The sequence below is a fragment of the Chamaea fasciata genome, unplaced genomic scaffold (assembly GCF_029207755.1).
Source record: "Chamaea fasciata isolate MVZ Bird 193981 ecotype frontalis unplaced genomic scaffold, bChaFas1.0.hap1 SCAF_4, whole genome shotgun sequence".
NCBI lineage: Eukaryota > Metazoa > Chordata > Aves > Passeriformes > Sylviidae > Chamaea > Chamaea fasciata.
The window spans coordinates 11,741,033-11,762,549 of NW_027094089.1; the positions used below are offsets into that span (position 1 = coordinate 11,741,033).

Consider the following 21,517-nt stretch of genomic DNA (forward strand, 5'->3'; position numbering starts at 1 on the left):
TGCTACCCTTGGGAAGGCAACTGAGAGGCTGCACTAATGCAGCAGGAAATCACAATATGATCACAACATATACCACTCTCCAGCAAATGAGGATAAATGTTAGAAGAACTGGTTTGTATTCCACTCTTGATCAAAATATTGGCTAATCTTAGATCCTGGTGGTGTCCACTTAAAGGCAGTTAACTGCTATTCATGAAATATGTCACAGGACAAGAGCCAGCAGTGGTAATAACCAAAGCTGTCAGTTCTTGCCATTTCGGGAGATCAGCTGCTGGACCACAAGGTTGACAAGAGTACTGGAAATTCAGGAAAAGCTTTTATTTGACCTTTTAACATATCCCTTTCCTAAATACCTACTAAAGATTATACCGTATTTTTATAAAAGGTTTCTTGAGGTCTTCAGAACACAACACACTTCTTAGTGTCAGAACTTTTTTATAATTATGCCAATCATACCTTGAAACTTGAATTTAAACAAAACAGAAGTAATGTAGGTACCAGAGAAAAGGACAGAAAACACATTTTTCTAGCACACTTATACTGTTGAGGGGGTAGATAGTGCTGGACTCTTCAGTGCTAAATGATGGTGATATATGAAAAACATACATAAATTATATGCTTGATTAACCCATACTCCCACAAAAGCAAAGTATTTTAAAGAAGTAAAACTTCACTCAACAAAACATTATGAAAGGGAAAGCAACACTTGAAATTGTAATACTAATGGGACAAGTATAAACATGCCTCTATTAATTGGTTAACAAATTCTTATCTACCCATGCAGCACCAGAAAAAAAACATTTCTTTCTGAACTGAGAACCTTCAAGCAAAATCTCCCATTTTAAACTCTGAAACAAAAGAATAGAAACTCCATCTACAAGTGTAATTCTCCCCAATTTAAGCAGGCTTAGCCTATTTATGATGTTACTGAACAAGCCTTAAATGGTTTGATTTCTAATATCAAATCAAGCACATCTCACAGGATGCTGACAGTAAATGTAAAAACTAAGGCTTTATACTATCTCATAGCAGAAGCCACTGTTTCCGTTTACAAAACTCCTTTCTTTCTGTTTCCTTATCTTACAAACTAATGAAAGTAAAATGACTTTGAAATTCTGAATCATGCTTAAAATGCTAAAAAACATCCACAAAAATCCCCACTGAATTCAGTCTATATGCTATAATTATATCATTTCGAGCAATGGGAAATTTTAGTCACCTTGAATCTAAAAGCAGTTTCTAATGTTGCGTGACCAAACAGTGCTGGAAAGAAATCTCTGGGACCAATCAATGTGCATGCAAAGTTGGTATGCTTGCTCTTTCTGCTGAATTTGCTTTTTTATTGCTTAAGTGAGCAGAAATACAACTGCATTAAATACAACAGAATATTTCTACCACAAGTTAATATACAGCATTGAGTATAAGACCAAGGTTCATTACATAAAGATTGTTAGTACGTTGAGTGTGACATACAGCCCACACTGTACTGCTGCACTTACTTCCTTGGACTGGCAGCTTGAGCTACAATCCTAGGATTGATTCCCCAGTCCCTAGTGTTTCTCAGTGCTCAGTCTTTTAGGCATTAATTTCACAAGAAGTCAGACATGCATGGGGAAAGGCTTCAGAGAGAGTGAAAAAAACAGCACCAACAGACAACAAATAAATAATTAACCTAATTATTTTTCATAAAGAAATACACACATATGTAAGAATATACAGTGCTAAAAAGAAAGCACAAAACTCAAATGTCCAAGTGATCCTGTGAAAAAACTCCCTAATTCCTGCCAAAGAACTCTGTATTAAAAGTGAATTCAGAAAGTCTCTGCTAAGATTTAAGCATGCTGTTCAACACGATAGTATTCTATTTGCAAAATGACAATTTTGAAACGGCTGACTGTCTAAGAATGCTGCCTACATGTTATTGACATCCTCTGATCACCTCTATTCACAGAAACTTCTTAATAGAACCCTACAATCTGAAAGACTTCAAATGTATTAATTTGAATATATATTATGTGTATTAGAAATGGCTACAGACTATCCAACTTGTGGAAATCGATACAAGCTGCAGATGAAATATAAAGCCCCTGTTTCTTAACTTTTCACAATAGTGCTAGCCTGTATCTTCTTTCTTTATTTCGTTTGCAATTATTATTTTACTGGACCCAGATAAATTAAAATATAAACTAATGCACGATACATAAACACCCCTTGTAAAACAATCAGAAATTACTGTACCAAGAGACTATACTATCATCATCTCAGCCAGCATCATTTTTGCCCAAAACCAGAGAGAACTAAGTATGAATGCTGAATTACATTTATACTAACTCCAGAATATGGATGAAGTACCCTCATAAAGACAAATGTGTCATTAACACATTGATACTGATTACTTCCCTAGTAATCTGACACAAACAATCTTGAAAAAAGTCAGAAAATCATCTGGCCATGCATCTTTAACTCACACACCATTATATGTCAGGCAACTTAATGAGGCCACAGTTTGCCAGTCTCCTTCACCAGTTCTTCAGTCTTTGTCTTGGATGTAAATATTCTGCTCACCCAAATGCTACTGTTTCTCTTTTGGTGCTCTTACAAAAGTCAGCTGATAAACTGGATTACAATGAGAGACATATGCATGAAAATAGTAATAATTCCAGTTCCAGCCAGGAAATACCTACTACTGCCATGTCCAATAAAACTCTTAATTACTTCCTTCAATCAGTAAGCAGACGTGCTTAAAGGCTACTGATTCTAAGACAGCTCATACTTTCCTAACAAAATAAACTCTTATCTATCAGAAGGAAAATCATCATACAAAGAGGAAAGACTTTAAGGTTTACAATTTCTTGTCAGAAGGTTGCTACTTTCACCTAAAATTAATACACCAAGAAGTTGGCAAACTACTGGATGAGATGAAAAATGTCTTGGTTTTAGAAAAATCCTTGACTCAAAACTGTCCTCGTATCTTCATCAAGCCAGATTATATCACACACAATCTGCTTAAATAGGAAATTCACAATATGTTTCGACCATAATGTTGAAAAAGCATGAGCAGGCAAAAGGAATATAATCTCTAATTAAAAAATGAGCAACCTACCAAGTATTAAATTTTTAATTACTTTACTAGATGAAACTTAATATAAATATCATCCTGTAAAATCACCATAACATTTTTTGAAATATGATCTGTCTAGCCCTCAAGGTATTCAAACATACTCATATATAATACAGATCATGGGTCTAAACTGTCTCTAATTTTCAGAAAGATGCTTAACAGCTAATTGAAGTATCATGCCTGGCAAAGCTGCAGCTCAGATAAAAACTGAGAGTATAGCTTTCTAAAACTAGTGAGACAAAAGACACAAATCAATTACTTCAGGGCTGAAGTAATAGGAGGATGAGGGAGGGAGATGTATTGATGAGAGGTCAATTGAACTTAACAGCAGTCAGCTCAACAATGCCTAACTTGCCTACTGAAAGTATAATATTGCTTAGTTACAAGAAAAAGAATCAATTAACAGGCATGCTGTCTGTCAAGTCAAGAAAATTTATCTGCACCTATAAGAAACAGCAACTGTTAACAAAATGTAATTGACAGGAAAAAAAAACAGGTAAAAATTCCAGGTAAACACTGAAGTATGTAGGGATGTTGGAATCAGACCTATAGTCACAAATATGGCATCAGCTCCAGATTATAGAACTATCTAAGCGAGTGTAAGAACTAAACTCCAGTTTAGTTTGAACTCCTAACTGAGGAGATTCTGGAAAACAGCACCTGAAAATTTTGTGCTTTACAGAACTAAAATGGTACAGTGATATGAAAAAGGAATGCATTTGTTTTCCATTTTGATTTATAGGTTTGACATATATTTCCATAAGTTTCACAAGTCACATTTGACAGAATAAAGTGGCTTTATTCATCACCTTTGGGGGGCTGTATACATGATTGCTGGGTAAAGCAGATTTACTTTTTATATTTACTTCAGAGAAGGAAACCCCTATGCTGGGTACATCTCTTAGGTTTTGTAGCCTGCCTGCACAAGGCAGTGACTCTCTAAATGCCTATATATATATATATATATATCAGGTCTCATACAACCATAAAATTATCATCAGAAAAATGTATTAAATAGTCCACTCACCTTCATCACTAGTTGCCTGCTTTTTAACCAAAGTCATTGGAGATCTAGCTGGGGGTTTATGTAGTGGATGATGCCAACTCTTAGATGTTTTCTTTCTTTCAACTTCCTCTGACTGGAAGGAAAAAATGTAACTAATGTATGTAATTCTGCATAATTAATTACGACAAACATAAACACATTTCTGTAAACAAGCACAGTTACCAAGCCTGTAAATACAACCACAGTATACTGAAGAACCTTCAATGTACCAGTACAAAACTCGCCTCTAATTAAGAACACATATTTTAATTTAAAAAATGCAATCCTTGTAATACACAAATCATTTCAGGTATAATTTACTGCAGCCCTTCCCAGCTTAAAGAGCATAAATCCTTGTTGCCCTAACTTTTGTGGTTTTCAGTGTTTGCATTTTGTTCTCACATAGCTTTTTGAAAACAATGTATATTTTTAGAATTTATCTCTTTGTTTACATATTTCTTCTCTGAGAGGAGAAAGGTGACTGATGTCACCAACGAGGTCAAAGAGGTGGCAACCCATGTAGCCAATCTTGTGCCTTCTAAAATAACTGCATAAAAGATGGAGTCAAAAAATTAAATATAGAACTTTCCTGCTGACCGTCTTGCAGCCTGCCTCATTCTTTCATGTCCCAAAGTGTGACAAATCCTGTTTTGTTCATGTGATGTTTGAGAGGAAGATCAGCATCCTGCTGATTTTCTGCAAATAATTCTGCATACCTGTGGTACAGTACAGCCACTATCTGTGGCTAGAAAAATGAAGCAGAAACCCACCGGCTTAGTTAATGAAAGATTCCAAAATTGCTTTAATAAAAAAAAAAAAAAATTGAAGCTGAGATAAGAAATCAAGAGTCCTGATATATGATTAACGTGTTGATTTAGAATACAAAGAAATTCTTTCCTCCCTCAAACACCCCACATACATTTAGTTTGAAGTTATTCAGGCATCAAGAACTAAGGCCAACACTTCACTGGTGGAATCCTAAAGAAAACAAGATACTGATGGTGTCAGGAGGTTCAGGACTCAAGGACACTGGCAGAGGTGTGGGAAGGAGCGTTTCGCACATGTGTGCTGGACCACAGCATTCTTTGCCTCAAGACCCTGAATACAACCTAGCAGATTATACACATGCCCCTTCAAGTAAGTTATAAAATGACATTATATTTACCATGGTACGCAGAGGGTAGAACATGTGGTCAAAGCACAGGACAGGTTTATGGTCTAAAACAGTTAGTAATTAAATAAAAAGGAACTGTCAGACTTTTAAAATTGCATTTGTACAGTACACTTCCTCACTTAGAAAGAAACAATATGCAGTAATACTACAGAAAATGGGAAACCTAATATATAAATACAATGTGGCTGAAAGGCACAGAAAAAGGTACAATTTCTAATACATGTTAATTTAACACTGAGTTGTTCGTACTGCTCCTTATTACGGTGGAAAGGCTGGAGCCAAGATTATTAAAACTTAAAACATTGAAAGTAACTGTGAGAGCACAGTTGACATATGTGGAAGGGTCAGCATGATTGTTAGTTTGGCTGCTAAAATATATTCTCCATGAAGTCTCAAAACTTGGCAGCGGATTTCCTGCCTTCTCTCTGCCAATTTAGGATTCAGCTCACCACTCAGAAAGCTATTGACAACCACCACAGCTTAATTTTTCATTTTGCATCCCAAAGTCAAAGCTGACCATGCACCATAGCAGAATAGCAAGAGTGAAAAAAAAAGGCCATATGTTTGTAGGTGGCCCAAAGAGAAAACATTATTAAAACCTACTATTTAAAAATTGAAAATATATTCCTTTTAATAGTGGGATCTTTTCCTTCAAGTGTTTCTTTTTCATATTTTAGCTCATTTCCAAAATCCAAGAATAGTAAGTAGGTGAAGCTCACAGCCCTGCTCATATTGGCAGGCAGTTAACATGGGAATATCTTTGAGAATAGTTGCTGACACTTTAGATTCACAAATATAAAGTGAAATTACTAGACATCTAAAATAACAGGGAAAAGTATGTCAATAAACAAACTCCAAAAACAGTCTGCTTTTGGATCAAAATTGCCAGTCTTGCCTGAACACTTCAAAACATATTCAAATTATCATCTGATTAAAATCATGCATATTCTTAAATGCTTTATTATGGATAACAGGTTTCATTAGAAAAATGCTCATTCATATTTCATTAAATCAAGAATGTATTACTATTATGATGTAATTTGCTTCACATACACAAGATACTTCCATGCTGTCTTCTCCATCCTTTTTTACAACGGGCACTTCGCCATGTCCCAAACTACTTCCAGAACTTTCTAGGTTGCTGATACCATCCTCCGTCAAGACACTTTCCTTTCTATCTGGACTCTCTCCTTCAGAAGCTTTATGGTATGGTATGGATGAAACATATTGATTCTGAAATTTCAAACTTTCTTCTTTTCTACAGCTATCAGAAGTAGACTTGCTGGCCACAGAATCTTCAAGTGTAAAGCAAGAATGACTGGAATCTATCCTGCCCTCATCTTCCATTTTTGTTTTCTCTAGTACAGGAACAGGGCTCAGAATTGAGTCTGAAGGGATGCTTCCTATAAATCAAGAATATGATTTGTTAATAAATCCCACTTTACATTACCATATTGAATTTCACAGCAATCTAAATTATTCAAATTCAAAGCATGGTTCCTCATTTAGAAATCATACAGAAAATGATTTGGCGGAAGGGCATACACAAATGTGGAGTATAGGTTTTATCAAAGAATAAATTAAATGTAAATGGTTTGAGTTTAGAGTATGAAATATAGTTTAGATCATTTAATCAGTATTTGCATTTGAATTATAGCAAGTCTTCATTTAATTCAAAATAATCAATACTCATGTAGCTTCCTTTGTCTTTACTCATATTGCCCATATGTACTTTGAGTCAATAAAAAAAATACAAAAGGGTGGTATATTGAACGTTATACCCAGCATTTTATACCTTTTATGCCTGTTTAAAAATGAAAATAACCAAAGATTAATGGTCTATAATTACAAAGACATATTTCAAGTAGATACCAAGAATATTTTTCAAACAACAGCATCAGTCTAAAAATGAAATGCAATTAGCATAATTTTATTTTTTAAAAATTAATATAATTGTATATTCTAGTGATACTGAAGAATGAAATTTTACGGATTTTACTTTACAAAAATTCTTCCTCTGCTGATGTTTGCACTGGAAGGACAGAACAGTCACTCAAAAAACATATTCCTTAAGAACTATGGCATACACTGCAGTGAATTCTGATTCAGCAGCACATCCATGATATTAAAAAAAAACAGTTTCTGTTAAGTCCTTTGCTATTGTCTCTTTACAAAGGTTATTTGAACTTGTTTTTTCTGAAAAATTTCCTTTTCAAGTCAAATGAATATAAAATTTAGTAACACAAAGACAGTAGTAAAATGTAATCTCTGGGCACAAACAGTTCTGTTTCAACTGAGAATAATGGACATACTAGCGAGAGACAATGCAGAGCAAACTACCTTCTTCAACATGAGTACTGGTGCTTTTATCATATCTAAAAACATCCATTTTCCTACAAAGGTCCAGTCACAACCCTTTAAGAGGACAAAGGAGAGTGGGCAGCTCTCTGCTCTTTTATGCTTTTCCTTCCCTTGTCAATAAACACAGAATGGGTGCTAACTAAACACTGTTTTCTCTGTGGTCATGAACATTCCAAACCTCTGTTAAAAGCTGTGGGAAGATGTAAAGCAATAGCACCTTTTAAAAAAAATTAATAGAACAGACCTGGAAATGCTTTGATAGAGCACAAGATAATTTATGCAGAGGAATTTCTAAACTTCTATATTGCAGTGTCTTTACATGAATCAATCATGGTGATTATCACCTCCAAATAAGCACTAACATAACTATTAATATTAACAATAATTAAAATACTGTCTATATACAATTTGAAAGTGAACTTCCAGTAGCAATATAAAACATAACAGGATCACTTCTAAACTTGAGTTAAAACTGCTGTTTGCCTTATGAACAGGAATAAGGAACTATATCAGAACTACAATGGAATGTGAAATAGAATAAATTAAGTCCAGAATAGACCAAGTATATTAGAATAAAAACAGTCATGGAGGAGAAAAAAATCTTTGCCTTGACAGGACCTTTATAGCTGTCAGACAGCTCCAGAGGAAATTAAAAGAAACCTGGAGGCTCGAAATACAGCATTTTTGTGCACAGGTATAGAACACTTCTAATTTGCAGGTCCATCATGTAAATACATGTAGCATACTTGCAAGAATATATGTTCTGCACAGTCTGAATAGTTTTAAGATATTCTGTATCATTTCCATATCAAAACATTTTGCTGCAACACATATGAGTCCACTGAAGAAATATAATTTACAAAACCTCACTTTTTGCTCCTTTAAAAAACACTTAATTAAAGGAGTTCAGGTGGCACCACTCTCAATTCAGAATATTAACTTCAGTATTTTTCTTACCAAATATCAACCTTCTTTGCATAACTAACTCTCTGTTAGTAGTAACTACTAAGTAGTTACTTAGTAACTCTCTGTGTAAGTATTTTAGCATGCTACTGTAGGATAATCCTTTAGTTTAAAATCCACTGATTGTGGCACTAGAGTATAAACAACCTACAACTTACATGTGAAACATAATCAGTACTCATCTCACCTGCAACCTTGACATGATCCAACACATGCTGATCCAGATGTATTCTACTACTGTTTTGTTCTTCCCCAGAAGGCACTCCTGTGTTTACCACTCTCACTTTTTTTTCTGGTTTTTCACTGACCTTGAAGCCATCAATAGCTGCTTCAGCCACTATGATTTCTGCATCAGCTACCACAGCAGCTACTGTCTTGTCCTCTGAAGTTTTAAGCTTTTTAGATTGAGATCTGGCGTGCTGGAAGCTGTTACAGGAGATATGGCTGTCAGAGTAGAAAGTCTGTCTTGGATAAGATAAAACATCTACCAATATATGTCCCTTTCATCTGCTTAAAGTGGTAAAAAACTGACAATTTTTCATCTTTTTGTGTTGAGATAGTGCTACAATTTATTAAGTGATAGATTAACAATTGATTGGATTTAACCTTCTAATCTTCTATCACAATTCCATGGCAAAGTTGTTAAACTCTAAAAGTAAAATAGTCTTTAAGTAACTACTACTTAACTAGCACACAAACTAGCTTTTTAATAAATCATTCTTTTGAACCCAAAAGAGAACTACCCTTACAAGAATAATGAAGAAAAAACTCTCTCAGTAGCAGTAAAATCAGGTGGTATTTCCAAACCCTAATGCTAATAAAACGCTAGTCTGAATATCCTCATAAAAGCTGATCTGTATGGAAGTTTTTAAACTAGTTGTAACAGACATCTGAAAAAGGTAAAAATCATGATCATCAAATATTTTGAAAGGCTACAATATCAAGCAATATATACAACTACTCTGTGTTTAAAAAAATAAAGCTAAAATTAAAGATTGAGCATAAGTTTTTGCACCGCCAGAAGTAGAAGGGAAAGCTTAAAGCAGGAGAAATGGCAAACCCGTTAGAAATAGGTTCATCATATATATGCTCAGAATAAATATAATAGGAAATTAGTCCAGTTTCAAATTCAACTATGTCACACAAGAGAAGTATTGAATGTCATCATACAGCAGGTTTCAAGTTAGAGATAAAAGCACTACTATCACAGGTGAAGTTTACAAAGTTTTAAGTGACTTTTACACAGGTCTTGCATGTTAGATTCTACACATCTCCAGAAAACATTTTGCTACCCATTACATTTTATTCTGTGTCTACAAACGTGTATCTTTCAATGCACTTTATAAAACAGCAATTTCCAGAAAATTTGCCAAAGTGTGAGACAACCACTAGTTCACACTGTAAATAACAAAGTATTATTACTATTTATTTACATGCAGTCATTAGATGTTATATAGCAGCAACGGATTTCAGCCATAAATGTCAGAGGTAAGCTCTCCCTGTCACTACGTTCATGAAGATTTCTATAGATGGCATTTTTATTTTCACTTTGCTGGAACTTGTATAATCAAAATGGTAATTTCAACCGACACATTACACTAGAAATGAAGTTGAATAAATATTTTATCCTCCTCTGCAATGTACACTGTTACCATGCCTGTACAAAAGCCAACTCAAGATTTAAACAACACTGGAATTGTGTTTATTAGCTTAACAAGGTGCACAAATCAGCGCATGTGTTCGTGTGATAAAACTTTCAATGCAATTACTAGGAAGTCTCTGTTTTTACTCAGAACCAGCTATCCATAATGGTACTACCAAATGAATCACTGCTGGTCCAAGTGGGAATTTGCATTTACACTGTACAATAGATGCAGGGAAGTTTACTACAGGGAAAAATGGCACCCACCTAGTTAAACAACAGAATTACTTTCTCTGTGAGTTATACATGTACTAACAAACTGGCTGTTCAGGTACTTCACTGGTTGTCTTCAAGAAGTGATTCTGCCTCACAAACTACAGTCACCCAGAACAAACTCAGTATTGTATTTTCAGTAACAATGCTCCACTACAGTGCCACTTGGTCCTTTACTTTACAGGTTGACATTCCTAATTTTTTCTCAAGAAATACATTAACTTACAAAGAAAATGAGTAAGTTTGGTTTAAGACCAAGTTTTAAAAGTCACTACACCATAAAATTATTTGTAGAAGGAAAAAGATCTTAAAAAAATCAGTATTAGCTCCAACTCAAAAAACTCCACTAAAATACCAAGATACCAATAGAACTGCCCACCTTTGGCTAGAAATTAAGTAGATCTTTGTTAGATAATGAAGAAGAAATTCTATAAAGATCTTGCTGAGTAAGACAGGAAAGCACAATTGTACAAAAAATGTTTATGCAATGCAAACAAAAACCATAATGCATCTCAATAATGGATATAAAACTGCTTTAATAGGTCAAAGCTTTTATAGCTTCAGTGACAAGCTGAGAAACTTTATTTTCCGAAATTTCTTAGTGGTGTCAGCACCACCAACTGAGATTCAGACCTTATTATGATCTGCCACCGACCTGTGGTAGACAAAGACAGGTTTGGGCTGCAGTACTGTGAGAGTGTGACAAATAGGCAGTGGTACCTCCTTAAAGTTAAATGGCAGTGAGGGCTAAGACTACTACAAGAGACTTGAAACAGCTGGTGGGATTCTATCACAGCTTTATGGTAAGTTTTTCCTGTTTAACCTGCTTTTCAGCTCTTAGGAGTCTTCTCCCTTGTTTTTTGGTGGCCATGATCTCTAGAAACAATGGCAACCATCCACACCTTGAAAATTATACAGGAATAACCATTACTAAAGAGAGATTTTAAGTGCAACAGTTGAATGTATTTTGATGTACTCCATAATCACTAACTTTTCTAGGTACACAAAAAACTTGTAAGTTAAATTTTCATAGTCACTCTGAAAAAAGACTGGCTTGTGCCCAGGTTCATCTTACTACAGAAAACAGAAAAAACATTTTTGTCTAAAGCAAATGAATTAAAAGAAAATATGTGACATAATTTAAGTCAGCTGAAAGTTAAAATCCATGCAGCCATTTCCTTCCTTCCAGCCCCTCCAGTGAGACAGAGAGACAGAGAGAGAGAAAAAAAAGACGGAGATTATGGGTTGAAATAACAATTCACTAGAAACAGTAATGAAATAAGAAAACTAACAGTAACAGCAACAATACTAATAACAACAGTTTATAAAAGCAGGTGACTACACACAAAATACTCATTGAGTCCAATCAACCCAGAGCCATGAGGCTTTCTGAGACAAAAGGACATTATGGCCCCCAAGCCCTGGATACACACCACACCCCCTTCCATCTCAGAAATAAGAATCCCTTACTTCTATCCCCCAGCCGCGACGTGTGTGGTAGAGAACAATGTAGTCACAATCATACAGCTCCAAGCCCCACCCCCTCACTGCCACTATGAGAAAATAAAATCCTTTCTGGCCAAAACTAAGACAACATCAGAGGAAGTGCCCAAAGTGAAACAGAGATCACACTGGCATCATATTAAAGACAGTTAAATAGATGGTAAAGAAACATAAATACCTCTTGGGAAAGTTCCGTACTTTTCTTCTTCTCTGTAGCCAGATATTTACTTCAGGTGTTGATTCAGGAGTTGGTTTTGTATGATCAATGGTATATAAATCCTTGCCCTGTTTCCACAGCTGGTATCTGTCTGGTTGAAACCTCCTCACAAAGACATCCATGGATATTGACACCATGTCTCTCCTACAAGTGCACTGCAAGACAAGAAAGGAATTCTTAAGTGACAAGTACTGGAATATGCCACAGTTTGGAGTTTAAAAATCCCAGAACAAAAATCCCAGATGCAAAAACCAATCCTACTTTAATCAGTATTTTCCTCTTTCACTTTTCCTCAATTTTCAAGAGGAAAGGATTATTGAAGAGAAAACACTATCTGAACAAATGTGCAACACTAGGATTCCCAAAAGTACTTGAGGACATTCCATTGTTTCATTAACTCCTATGGGTTAAGAACAAAAAGAAACTATAGCATTCTTTCTGCTCTGTTAGCTGGGTTTGATAATTTTAAGCAAACCTTGCCTCTTTGAATCCAGAGACTGCACATATCAAGTGCCATCAGAATTTTACTTTTAAAAATAACTCAAGTAGTACCCTGTTGATCCAAAGGTCTTTAAAGGCATTTACATTCCCAGCACTTAACTCTTCAAAACATAAATAAATACAAGTACTGCATCAAGTTACAGTTCTGCCCATCTTTTTCTACAAAGAGTAAAAAGGAAGCAAAGGAGATGAGTATTATGTATGAGGTCTGGAAGGGTGTGCTATATCCATGTAATCCAATGTAATCCATGTAATCCAATCCACTGTACAGTACAGACCCTAAAATCTCACGTAATACTCTCCGCATCAACTTTAATCTCATCCATGACTTTAGACCTCCAAAGAATTTTTGCATTGTATTTCTTATGCATCTGAGTAGAATATTTTAGTCCTATTTGAATAGAATCTTAATGGTCATGAAAATGCAAAGGAGCCTCCACTTGAAATACTGTAGATGATGAGTCAATTTTCAGACTAAAGTCATTGTACCCAGTACTCAAAAAATACTTGACAGTAGGCAACAACATTAAGTAAATCAATACATCTACAGCATACAAACTACTATAGTGGGTTAATCCTAGCTGACTGCCAGGTGTCCCTCAACTTGCTCTCCCATTTCCCCTCCTCAGCAGGACAGGGGCAGAAAATAAGATGGGAAATGTCACAGATAAGGCAGACAGATGACTAACCAACTACCATCTTTGGTTTCTCTTGAGGAAATTATATTATTTTAACGTCAATTAATAAGAGATTATGACAGTGATAAATGAGAACAAAAGCAAAACCAGTTAACTAAACCCATTTGCAGGCTTTACTCCACTCCTGACTGGTGTCTGCAGGTATGTTTCTTTCAGATTCTCCTCACCCTTTTCTCTAAGAGCTACTGCAGAGTGATTTTTATTCCTTCTAAATTTGCTATCACATGAATGCCACCAGAGTTGCTGCCAGGCTCAGCTTTAGGCAGCAGCAGGTTCATTTTGGAGTCAGCTGGATTAGGCTCTGTTCAGTGTGTGGACTGCTGTCCTGGTTCTGGTATAAATATGTATCTGGTATATCTGTTCTGGTATAAGTCACTGCTAAAGCAACTCTACACTACCAAAACCTTCCCACAAAAACCTTAGCAAACTTTTTTTTTTCAAATTTAAAGCAAATTGATTGGCTAAAACATAGTACTACATGAAAAAACTTTGAAAGAATTTTGCTACACCTAAATAACTGTTAAAGCACAAAACTGAGATAGCATATTCTTTCAGGTAGAAAGAGATGTATAGAAAAATCAGGTCAATGCATGGCCTGGCTCTATGGTTTACTAAAACCAGTTTTATTCCATTTTTTTTAAACAAGCTGAAACACACAAAGGACTAAATGTAACTTTCCTACTAGCTAGGTTTCTGCACACTAAATGCAAATTTCTTTATCTACTATTTCCATCTATCATTTCTAGTTCACTGTTCTTCCTCTTGAAATTCATAAGATATACAATGAAAAAGCATCTGAGTTGTGTGAAAAATGCTTGCTTTCCTTTCAGTATGTCAACATTGATATGTTGCATGTTCACAACACCGCCATCTAATGGAGGATGAAATGGAAAGAAGGAAAAAAAAATTCAGGACAGAAATCGTGATTTTATGCAGCTGCCTTTAATTATAGTTTTTATCCAAAATACCATCGGAATGCTCCCTTTTCAAACAACATGCATATACACACTTTTACACGCACTATAAAAAACTCAAACATATTTGAAATAGTATGTTCAATTCAGAGAGTCCTTGACTGAACACAATGAGCAGTAAAAAAAAGCAATGAAGACATTTCTGTATACTGGAAAAGTGCATAGAAATCCACAGCAATATTTTTAACTTTTGAATTTGAAATTTGTAAAATAAAAACAAGCAACAGTGGATTTTCTCTCCCTTTAATGCACAAAATCTTTTCACATTCGAGTGCTGTTGCGACAGAACAATAAGAAATGATGGTTAAAGCCAAAATTTTGCTGTTAAACACCAAGACTTCCAGTGCCTTGACAGAAAATATTTACTTAAGTAAGCATTGAAGGATTAAGGAAGAAAATATATCAAGAAATAAAATATATTCTATTCTGGAACGATAATAGAGTATTAAAAGACTCAAATCACTTCTAAATTACCTGATCTGTCTTTCAGTAATCTTTGATCAGTTTCCATTTCATTTTAATAGAACCACTGCAAAAGAATTAACAAACCCAGGCAGGTATTAGAAAAACAGTAGATTTATTTTTAAGTTTTCAATCTTTTAAAGTGCTTTTGAGTAAAAAGTAACAAAGTAACATCATGCTCAACAGTATGACTGGTAGAAAAACCAGAAGACAGGTTTCTAGGCACTGAAGGGTGGAAATACTAATTATTGTATAAGATGACAGATACATTCTGAAAATAATTTCTGCTCATCTTTTCTCTAATGATTCAAGAAAAAAAAACACACACCACAAACACAGAAATTATTTCTTTGATAAATAACCTGAAGGATCTTTCATTTTTCTTGGTGGTGGTGGTGATAGTTTTAATTTCTCATTAATTTCTCATTTGACTGGCTTGCAGCTGGAAGTTCTGTCACTTCCTGCTCCTAACTTGAAAAAGTGACTGAAAGATTCCCTCTAAAACAAAACGTGATTCGGTTGAAGAAGGCTCCTGGGAAAAACACGAATGAACATTTCCCTGTCTACTAAAGTACTCAGTGATTTTTTTTTTTAACCTTGTAATATTTTTTAAAGTAAATGCAAAATCAAAGCAATTGGGCTACCATGTAAAAGGCAGGTGACATTGCCATACATAAATGTTGCAACCTTTGCACTGAAACAATTATTTACTACATACAATATAATTAGTTTGATACTTATTCTTCAATCAAGGACTAGTATGACAATCAGAATACTTAAGAGAATTAAACCCCTTTACAATTCTTACTATTAAATTCTTACTATTAACATCATCATGATTCCATTACGACAATTATTATTTATCTGCCATATATATACAGCTTGAAGGTAAGCAATTCAACTAAAATTTATTACTAAGGGCAAACCTTTACTGAATGAATTGGAAGAAAAGTTTTAGCAACTTCAACTAATTGGCAGAAATACATGTGAAATATATTTGTGATATGAGAAAATCACCTAGGGGAGACATACGCAGCCAAAGTAATTTTTCCAAACACATGCTATTTGTGAATGGAAAAGAGAATAATTATCTCATAGTTTAAAAAATAAATAATAATTGTTCTTTCCATTTTGTACTCTGATTCAGGAAAATATGAAGGAATATACAGTGAGCTTCTAGACTTATACATATTAAGTTAAACACACACTTAAGCACATTCTAAAAAATACATGATGTACCTAAGAACAGTTGTTATAAAACATTTTTTATATCATTAGGAAGGGCATGACTTAAGGGTCTTTCTGGCTTTTCATAATTAATATTTAATATCAATATTTAATGATGAAAAGCTCTTTCATCAAATGAATCATGCGATTTTTAAAATTAATATTAAAGTACCTGTAGAGAATATAATATTTTGCTATAATAGAAAGCAAATAGATGGCTTATTATTTGACTAGTAGTAGAGGAGTAGTATTTCCCAGAACCACAGTTTTAAGCACGGAAATCTGTGTCCAGGGTCAAGTCTCTGTGATCTCCATCTTTATATTTTAGTTCAATGAAGTTTACCTTTGATGCGCCTTGTAAGATATGAACTGATGTCTTTGCTCAAAAAAGCACCTTCTGTACCAAAACATTAGCTGTTATACTACTTAGTGTGTTAAAATATTTAACACTAAGCTTGAAATATCTGAAAGATTTTAAATATTTTGTACTAAGCATTAGATTTTGTTAATTAAAATGTGACTTTCACTATATCTGAAATCTATTTTAGTTAAAAGATATTTTAACTAATAAAATATAGTTAAAAGTCTTCCAAAGTTTCAAATTGAAGAAGAATAGTAGTACTTCATTAGACTATTTTTCTTCCTTCAACCACATAATCATTTCAGAAAGAAAGCATTACCTAATTCACATTGCAACTGCACAATGTAGGTAAACCACACACCTGTGGGACATCATATGGAGGCTAACAGTCACAGGAAACCACAGAAAATTCTCCTCTTTGCAGATTTTTACAAAACAGTTACAAAAGCTACAAATTATCAGGATGAGGCAAGCATTAGGCTGGTACCCTTCCCTACATTACGTAAGTCTCAATCTACAAAGCATGCCCTAAAATTATTTTATCAAGGTATTTTTCAGTAATACTCCTTCCTAACTGCTTATAATGACTAAAGCTTTCTTCAGGGAACAGTGGCAATGATGTATTTACTGGAGACAAACATTTTAAATAATTTAGATTCTTCTCACCAGCTTCCACTATATGCAATAAATTATTTTATGCACTTTATCCCACTCGTGCAATTTTTTCAATGAAGCATGTCCAAACAACGTAAAAAATGCATTTTGATTAAAAAACATTTTAAAGGTGCTGTGACTGCAACTGCTTCCTGTGGACTGCCTGTAGAAGTGCTTGATAGGTACTGTTTGCTAGAAAGACACGATTTAATAAATCCTGGTAACAGTAACTGTCCTTTGCTATGGAATCAGAGTGTGATGTGTTTTCTCATGAACCTTCTGGCAACTTGTAAGCAGTGTTGCAGAAAGCTTTGGTAGCAGTTAGCCATCTTTACAAGCGTTGAGAAAGCAAGCTTTCTTTTGGTAAATCATATACAGTACACTCTTTTCTCTGATGGATCCAGTCACACACAACAAAAATACAAATGCAAAACACCATTCTTAAGGTCCTTTTTATATATGAGAAAAAAAAGCATTCCTATTAAATGCATTATTTGTATTCATATATGCATAAGCCAACAGTCTGCAATATTTTTAAAGAGTTCAATATTGAATAGTGTCTTAAAAATATGTGGCTTTTTTTCTTAGTTCCTATTTCTAATTTATTTTTCACTTACATATAATTCCACCTACATGTTCTTACAAAACAAGATTCAGTTTGTATTATGTAGAATTGATTCCATCAGCATGAGTTACCATTACAAAAATGTGGTCATTTTTCTTCCATTCCTTTCAAAGCTGGACTACAGAAACAGTGTGACAAGACACAACTGCAGGAACCCCATATTTAAATATTCCACCTCACAGCCCTTCTTCCTCTTTATCCTTTAGTGGTATCTTTAATGGCACTACTCTCATCCCTTGAAAGATTCATTACTATTAAAGTCATTATTAACCTCTTTTTCTTTATTCTGATTTCAGTCTGTATTTCTACCTTGAATACTTCTCTTTGACTCACGTTCACCTCTCTGTCCATCCCTGATGTCTATACAACAGAAACTCCCACCCTGGAGCCTTTACTCCTCTGCTGTGCGTCAACTGCTCTTGCTCCATCCTTCTCTTAGCTCTCTCTTCTTTCCTTAGTACCTCTGGACTTCACTTCCTCAGATCCACAGAATGACAGCTTGTATCTCATACCTTTAACTGCCTACCAATACCTGTTATTTTAAAATGGAATGATTATGAACATGTAAAATTAGAATTTATTTTAAAGAAATTATTCTCCATCTGCAACAAACCAGAATTAACCAATTCTGTAACAGCTCTTAAAGTAAGAAAACAGTCTGTGCAATAACATGTGTGTATAAATATTTAAATGTGTATATATATAATTATAAACAATAACTTGTTGTTGAGCAATACCTAATACTGACACATCACTATGTCAGTTATCCTTTTCATACTAACATTACAGTCATTATCATGGATTTGCTAACAGAAAGTTTACTATTATCAAATATAAAACAGGAATTCACAAAAGACCCAAGTACTGCAATTCCAAGAAATTGCATTATTCTTAGCTCACTAATACAGCAAAGGGAGAGCTGTAACACATTGTAGGGTAAGAAAACAATATAACACGAGACCTAGTAAGGTCCTAGTAATTCCTTCTCTATTCTCAAGAATCAAAAGAAAATCAATAGTATATCGACTTTAAAATTCCATTCTAAATGTATCACCTGGGGAAAACCTCAAATTAGAACTCAGCATACTGCAGATTGAAGGGGAAGATATACACCTGGTATGAGTAAATGGGCTGAGGAACAGGAAATTTTCTTTTATTTTTGATAGCTATTTATCAGTTAAAAAAACCCTGTTACTCCACTGGATTATTTAAGGCCATTTTCTGACACAATTAGTATGTGTCTTAAAACTAACATCACCAGTTAATGTGATACAGCAAGTCAAATTATTGTCAGGACTTTCAGAAGTCTTTTTTAAATTCAGGTTTGGGTTTAACAATAATTGAAGATTCATGGCAATATAACCAGATGAGTATATGAAATCTTTTTTCCACACAACTCAAATTTTTAGAGAGCTCCAAGTCTAGTTGCCACGATTAAAAACTATGGTTGCATTTACAGATGGTAATGCTGACAGACTGATCATGGTGAAAAATAAATACTATTGTTGAAATACTATTAAATACTATGTTTGAAAATTAATACTATTACTGTGTAGACCCCAGAACTGTTGGACATTCCTCACTGCTGTGTCCTAAACACAGCACAGAAAATGGAGGAGTGACTTGTCCCTATTTTAATAAAGTAACAAATTACTTTCTCAAGTTCAGAAAATATTTTTTCTAAGTATTTTGAGATGTTCTAAAATTTAATTTTACTTTTTTTTCTCAGGTTTCACCTTTTAGCAGATAGGTCCTCATGGATGCTAAAGCCAGCAAATTAGTATTATCAATGGTAAATCACAATACATAATGACTTCTGTCTGGGGGAAGGAGAAGAATGCAATGAAATTCCAATCAGAAGGAAAAGTTCTGGCCAAGTCTCACATGAAGAATGTAAAACTCCATCATACATTAAGTTTCTCTAAAGGACATGACAAATTCTTGCAAAAGCATGGTTGATTTTTTCAAGACTGAGATGCCCAAAATTCTCATGAGTGAGAATTCTCAGGATGCCCACTATCACTCATGTATATCTTGTAGCTTCTCTAAATGCTGAGTGAAACAGCAAAGATGAATTAACCAATGGTCTTTATATATCAATAATCGCATTGCTTCAAGTGGTAAGCAGTATTCGTAACTGAAAATTCACAAACAATAAGGCTACAAAATTAAGACCCAACAGATTTATTCTAAACTCTCAATCTACTGTTTTTTTTTTTTGCCAAAATGACTCTTCCATCAAGTTTAAGGCACCTCATTTGTACTTTTGCTCAGCAAAGTAGAACAATATTTAGAAAACCTATATACCTTCCAAGAAATAATGAAAAAATGTGTAGTGTTATGCAACTTCCTTCCAGAAATTTCAGAATGCTTTGCAAATGCTTGTGTTTCTTCCTCGTAACACAGAAGAAGAAACTAGATCAAAGAAAGGCTTATTTATTATGGTCAAAAGGCAAGCCACAGTCAGAACTGACATTGGAATATATTCAATTTTCAGTTTCCTGCTCCAGACTTAAGACCTGATTTCTAAACTGAAAAGAGAAAAAGATAATAATTTTTCCTGCTCTTAAATTTTTTTTCAAGACTCTCCTACTATTCAAATTCTATTACAGCGCTAGAAAAAGAAGAGCAGAAAAACATTAATGAAAACAAAATTACGAGGTCCTCCCATGTACTTCAAAAGGTAATAAAACATTGCAAATTTTTAATAATTTGCAGCTATTTATGTAGCTTACTCCTTAACAAAATATGGAAAGAATGAAACTAACTATATAATGTTCTACCAAACGTTAAGTTCTATTTAAATCTAAAGTAAGCAAAGAAGCACTGTGATATTAAAAAAAAAAACAACCCAAACAACAAAATTTAAATAAAACAACAACAACAACAACAACAACACACACAGACCCCCAAAAATCCTGTATCTCCAACCCTCAAAAAAAGAGAAGAAGAGGCAAACCTGCCAGGAACAATGCAAAGACAAGCAGCCATTTTGGAGGAACTTCCAAAGCAAGAGTTTCGGTCAGCGTTAAGTGACAGAAACCATGCAGCTGTGAACAGTGCTGTGTTGAAGCTGTTTTACGACATTGGGAAGAGAGGCTTTCTAACAAGGATTGTCAAAGTTTGAGATGGTAGTAGAGGAAGAGAAAGTATAATAAAATGTCAGTAAGACAGAAACTGCAGAATTCTCAAAAATTTTTTTCCTGTAATAAATAAAACCTGCTTGTAAACCCCATTTTTCCAGTGAAGACACTGACACGCTCTTGCTATAAGGCATCTTGCAGGCCTATGAACTAAACTCCTCAAATGTTCCAATCAAGGTACTGAAGTGGCAAGTTGAGCACAAAAACAGTAAGAACATTAAGGAATGAAATCTACTTACAACAAAACTATAATGGCTACTATTTTGGAGCACTAGGTTCAACTGTTAAAGTCACTCAAATGTATAACTTGCAAAAACAGGAATCAGAGAAGTGAAACTGGAGCATTAGGTATTTCACCTACTACAAAGAGAAAAGAGTAACCAAACCAAACAAAAATTCACTGACTGAAGTATGCATTCAAAATCAGTGAAACTACCCTTAGACATTTTTGGAAGAAATGGAGTATGCTTCTGTTGACCAAAGCTCTCGAACAAAAAAACAGACTCACTGATGGGAAGCAAAGTCCCTTTTAGCAAGCCCTGGGTTATCAACAAACACATCATTGTCACTAAA

The 21,517-nt window shown here is 34.4% G+C and overlaps 1 protein-coding gene across 3 annotated transcripts in view; it reads right to left on the reverse strand.

The window, feature by feature from the left end:
* The window catches only part of KDM4C (lysine demethylase 4C), a 261,852-nt gene that overhangs the window by 112,806 nt on the left and 127,529 nt on the right, over positions 1–21,517 (reverse strand). The window contains exons 9-12 of one of the 3 annotated variants that reach the window (XM_066180842.1): positions 12,261–12,454; positions 8,852–9,090; positions 6,394–6,743; positions 4,149–4,260 (exon numbers count right to left, since the gene is read on the reverse strand). In XM_066180842.1, coding sequence (XP_066036939.1) covers positions 4,149–4,260; positions 6,394–6,743; positions 8,852–9,090; positions 12,261–12,454 — 895 coding nt within the window. Of the gene's footprint in view, positions 1–4,148; positions 4,261–6,393; positions 6,744–8,851; positions 9,091–12,260; positions 12,455–21,517 lie in introns of those variants that run through there. The other 2 variants (XM_066180843.1, XM_066180844.1) reach the window with 2 other exon arrangements.